We start from the raw sequence: 3,458 nt of genomic DNA, 5'->3' as shown, positions 1-3,458 counted from the left end.
ACCATTTCATTACTAGTTATCTGTTAATTTTTAAATATTTTTCTTATAATCATTTTCAGAAAAAGCTAAAGTAGAGAAGCTAAAGAGGAGAAAAATTATACCACAAGAAGTGTATATTATTTCAACCAGAATAAAACTATGAAATCTACATGAAATTATTTAAGCAGTAAACCTAAGTAAATGGAGTTGTAGACCTTAGTCTACAAAGAACTTTATCATATATTTTGCCTCAAACAAAATATAACACAGCAAAAGTTTTATGTCATAATCTTTAATATAAAAAGGAAACTAAAATGTGCATCAAATAAACAATCAATTCTTATCTTTACCTACTTAATCTAATCATACAGAAACAATACCAATCCCATCTATTATAACAGCCAATAAAATCTACTACAGTTTACATAAGAATTCTGTAAATGACCACAATCACTGTAACTTCCTTAAAATGGCATGGTTGTGATATTTTTTTTATCATTTTAAGTAAATGAGGTAACATTGCTAATACACAATACAAATTTTGGGGTGAGGGTAGTCACACTGGAAAAAGCTTATTTCACATAGCTACACCTTCCTAAAAAACATTCCACATATATTGATGACCATGACCATTATATATACTTGCAATCAAAAGAAAATATCAATGTACATCTATAAATAATGCCATGCGACTCCCTGGCTGAAATCCTAATAACGATATGATCTGTCAGTATCCATTTAATTATGATGTATTCTCTGGATTTTATATTGATACCATTTTCCTTAAACATTACCTGTCATTCATCAAACCTTGCAAATTATCACATATTGTTGTAGTAATGCTACAATCTGGCCTGTTCATAAGTACATATTTAAATATAACTATGATTCATGGAGGCTATCCTTATTTCTATTGCATCATGCCAAAGATGAACAAGGTATGAAACCATTCTGTGTAAAAGCTGTCTTGATAACTACATGTTCCAAGTGTTTGGACAATCCACTCAATATCTTTATTAACAAAAATACACACATGAATAATCAGCATATACCTTGGTTTACAGAGCAACAAATATACTGTGACCACTTAAGTTGCACTTAATATTGGTTTTATGACAATGGTATTTTAACCACATACAGTACTCTGTGAGCAAAATGATTGGCTATTCAAATAAATGACCAGAGCTGTAAGTCTAAAAGCTTCCATAAATATGCTGTATAATATTCTTTTCTGCACTGCTCAGAATATCCCAACTTTTCACAAAACACTGAAAAATTAATATAACAAAAAATTCCAAGGTATATATTATCAAAATTAAACTTGTGAAATTTATCAATAATCTGGGTCAGACCAGCTTTATGAGCCTGATGCACAGAATTTGATATGGTCTCCTACTATGGTGACACTGGCAATACTACTATTAAAATCATAGCTAGCCAGCCCATTAGCATAATAACTGTGTTTCTATTATTACCAATGACATATGACCCCCCAAAGGGTAGGGGGGGGCACTCTTGGGAGCTCTATGATGGCCAGAGGGACCCTAAGCAAGCATAGTTTGTTTATGGATAAAGTCAAATTTGATTTACAGTGTAATAGGTAAGATTCATACTGCCCACACCAGCAAAGGCTATCAAATACACATCTTGTCTACTCTTGCAAGCAAGAATTTAGACTGGTTTCTAATATGATGATAAACTGTCAAAGTGGTGGGGGGGGTCAATCTGTGGCATACACTTTTTAGAACATAATAAAAATGACAATCTGGATCAAACAAGAGATCTTGTGGTAGTCATCACTTTATCTTTTTGCTCTATAAATTCTGGAGGGGTATGGGGTCTTGGGCAATGAACAATTTTTTGTATGCTTGTAAAAATGAAAAAATGGAAGACCCCTTAGTAGACTGTACTGTTTATTTTTCTGTATCTTTGCTCAGCCCTGTTCTAGGCTAAAATTTAGCACATTCACAGAACTTTGTGGACTCCTGCTAAGGGGAAGTTACTCTTTTAATATATGCGACATGCAAAAGCATAGATTTTCCACTATTACTTATTGTCAAACACAGCCTCATGTATTTGCTGTCTATAAACAATAGTAGTAGTTGTCCATTTATTGGGGGCAGTGGCGACTGCATTTCTATTCCATTTCCTTTATAATTTCTTGAGGACCTCACATTTTTTTCCAAATCATTAGTAGAAACACTTGGTAATGTATGGAAGACAAACTGAAGTTCAAGTGCCAGAGTTGCACTATGCACACACAAACCATCATGATTAACATAGAAAAGACTGAATGTTTAACAAAGCAGCCAATAATCAAGCGTATCCAAAAACTCCATGAATCATACTTACTATATAGGAGAGGTAATTAAATTACAGAACGTGAAACTACAATCCACTTTCTGAATAACAAAGTTCCTTTTCACTGCTCATCTTCCATGCCTAATCTGAAAGATTTTTACAGTTTTTTTCGCATAAATAAGTCTTCGATCCTCTAAATAGCCCACAGAGCTCATAAAAAGACTTACTTGTCACCAAAACACTGTCATTCTCGAATGACAACCCTGCTCACTCAGCTGACATCACACACACCAAAGAGAAGCACTTAAACACAAGCTAAAAAATATACCAAAACCCGTATTTCCCCCACCTTGGAGTACTCAGCAGCAAGCTTTTGATACTTCGCTTGAATATCAGGTGACTCCATGGCTGTCAACGTGTGTAGCTGTGGAACTTGCACATGAAATAACCGAGACGTGGGATCTGACACTGGCTACACAACAACACTCCGTCTCCACCTCCAGCCTGAGGCCGCGAGACCCCCGCCGGAATCAGGAATGAGAACTCCTCTCTTCTATTGCCTTTTGGGGCTTATTAGGATTTCTTCACTGCATTTTAGAATTATTTTCTGTGTCTTTTTAACGTGTCTCTTGATAATCTGATGTAGGGATTTGATTTATATTGATATGGATGGCGATAACGATATTCTAGGATGATTTTTTCAAATGACAAAGCTTTCCTTTGTGACTTCTTTATCACGCAGGAAAATACATTTGCTTTTAATGTTAAATATATTCAAACATATTAAATTTTCTAAATTATTTCTACAGAGTCAAATGATTCGTATTTCTTTTAGTTTCCCTTTCCATACTGTCCCATTTCATATGCATAGATCAATGCACAATACTTTCATTCTTATGCATGTTCTATCTGTGTGAAATGGCAAATAAATAAAACGAGAGTGATTGCGATATTAAATGAATGGGGATTTTTCGTATCTGGACCTTGCATAATTGCATGATATTATATTTTGATAACATGATTTATACTTGTGTTATCATAATCCTATAGTAATTGCTCATACTAATAATGTTAGGTTGCATGTGAATGATATATATCTTCTACTTCTGTAAAGTAAGTTATATTGATAGCATATATAGTGTTCTACCGCGCTTTCGGATACGCCCCCATTCGCTGAA

The 3,458-nt window shown here is 34.1% G+C and overlaps 1 protein-coding gene across 1 annotated transcript in view; it reads right to left on the bottom strand.

The window, feature by feature from the left end:
• LOC119589067 (protein phosphatase 1 regulatory subunit 21-like) overlaps positions 1-2,781 on the bottom strand; it is a 15,064-nt gene extending 12,283 nt beyond the window's left edge. Inside the window, exon 1 of the mRNA XM_037937644.1 lies at positions 2,630-2,781. Coding sequence (XP_037793572.1) covers positions 2,630-2,686 — 57 coding nt within the window. The 5' untranslated portion in view covers positions 2,687-2,781. The remainder of the gene's footprint in view (positions 1-2,629) is intronic.
• Positions 2,782-3,458: the final 677 nt, after the last annotated feature.

This window comes from Penaeus monodon, chromosome 25 (assembly GCF_015228065.2).
Source record: "Penaeus monodon isolate SGIC_2016 chromosome 25, NSTDA_Pmon_1, whole genome shotgun sequence".
Taxonomy (NCBI): domain Eukaryota; kingdom Metazoa; phylum Arthropoda; class Malacostraca; order Decapoda; family Penaeidae; genus Penaeus; species Penaeus monodon.
Note: the sequence above shows the minus strand (reverse complement) of the source record. Positions and strands in the feature narration are given on the sequence as shown.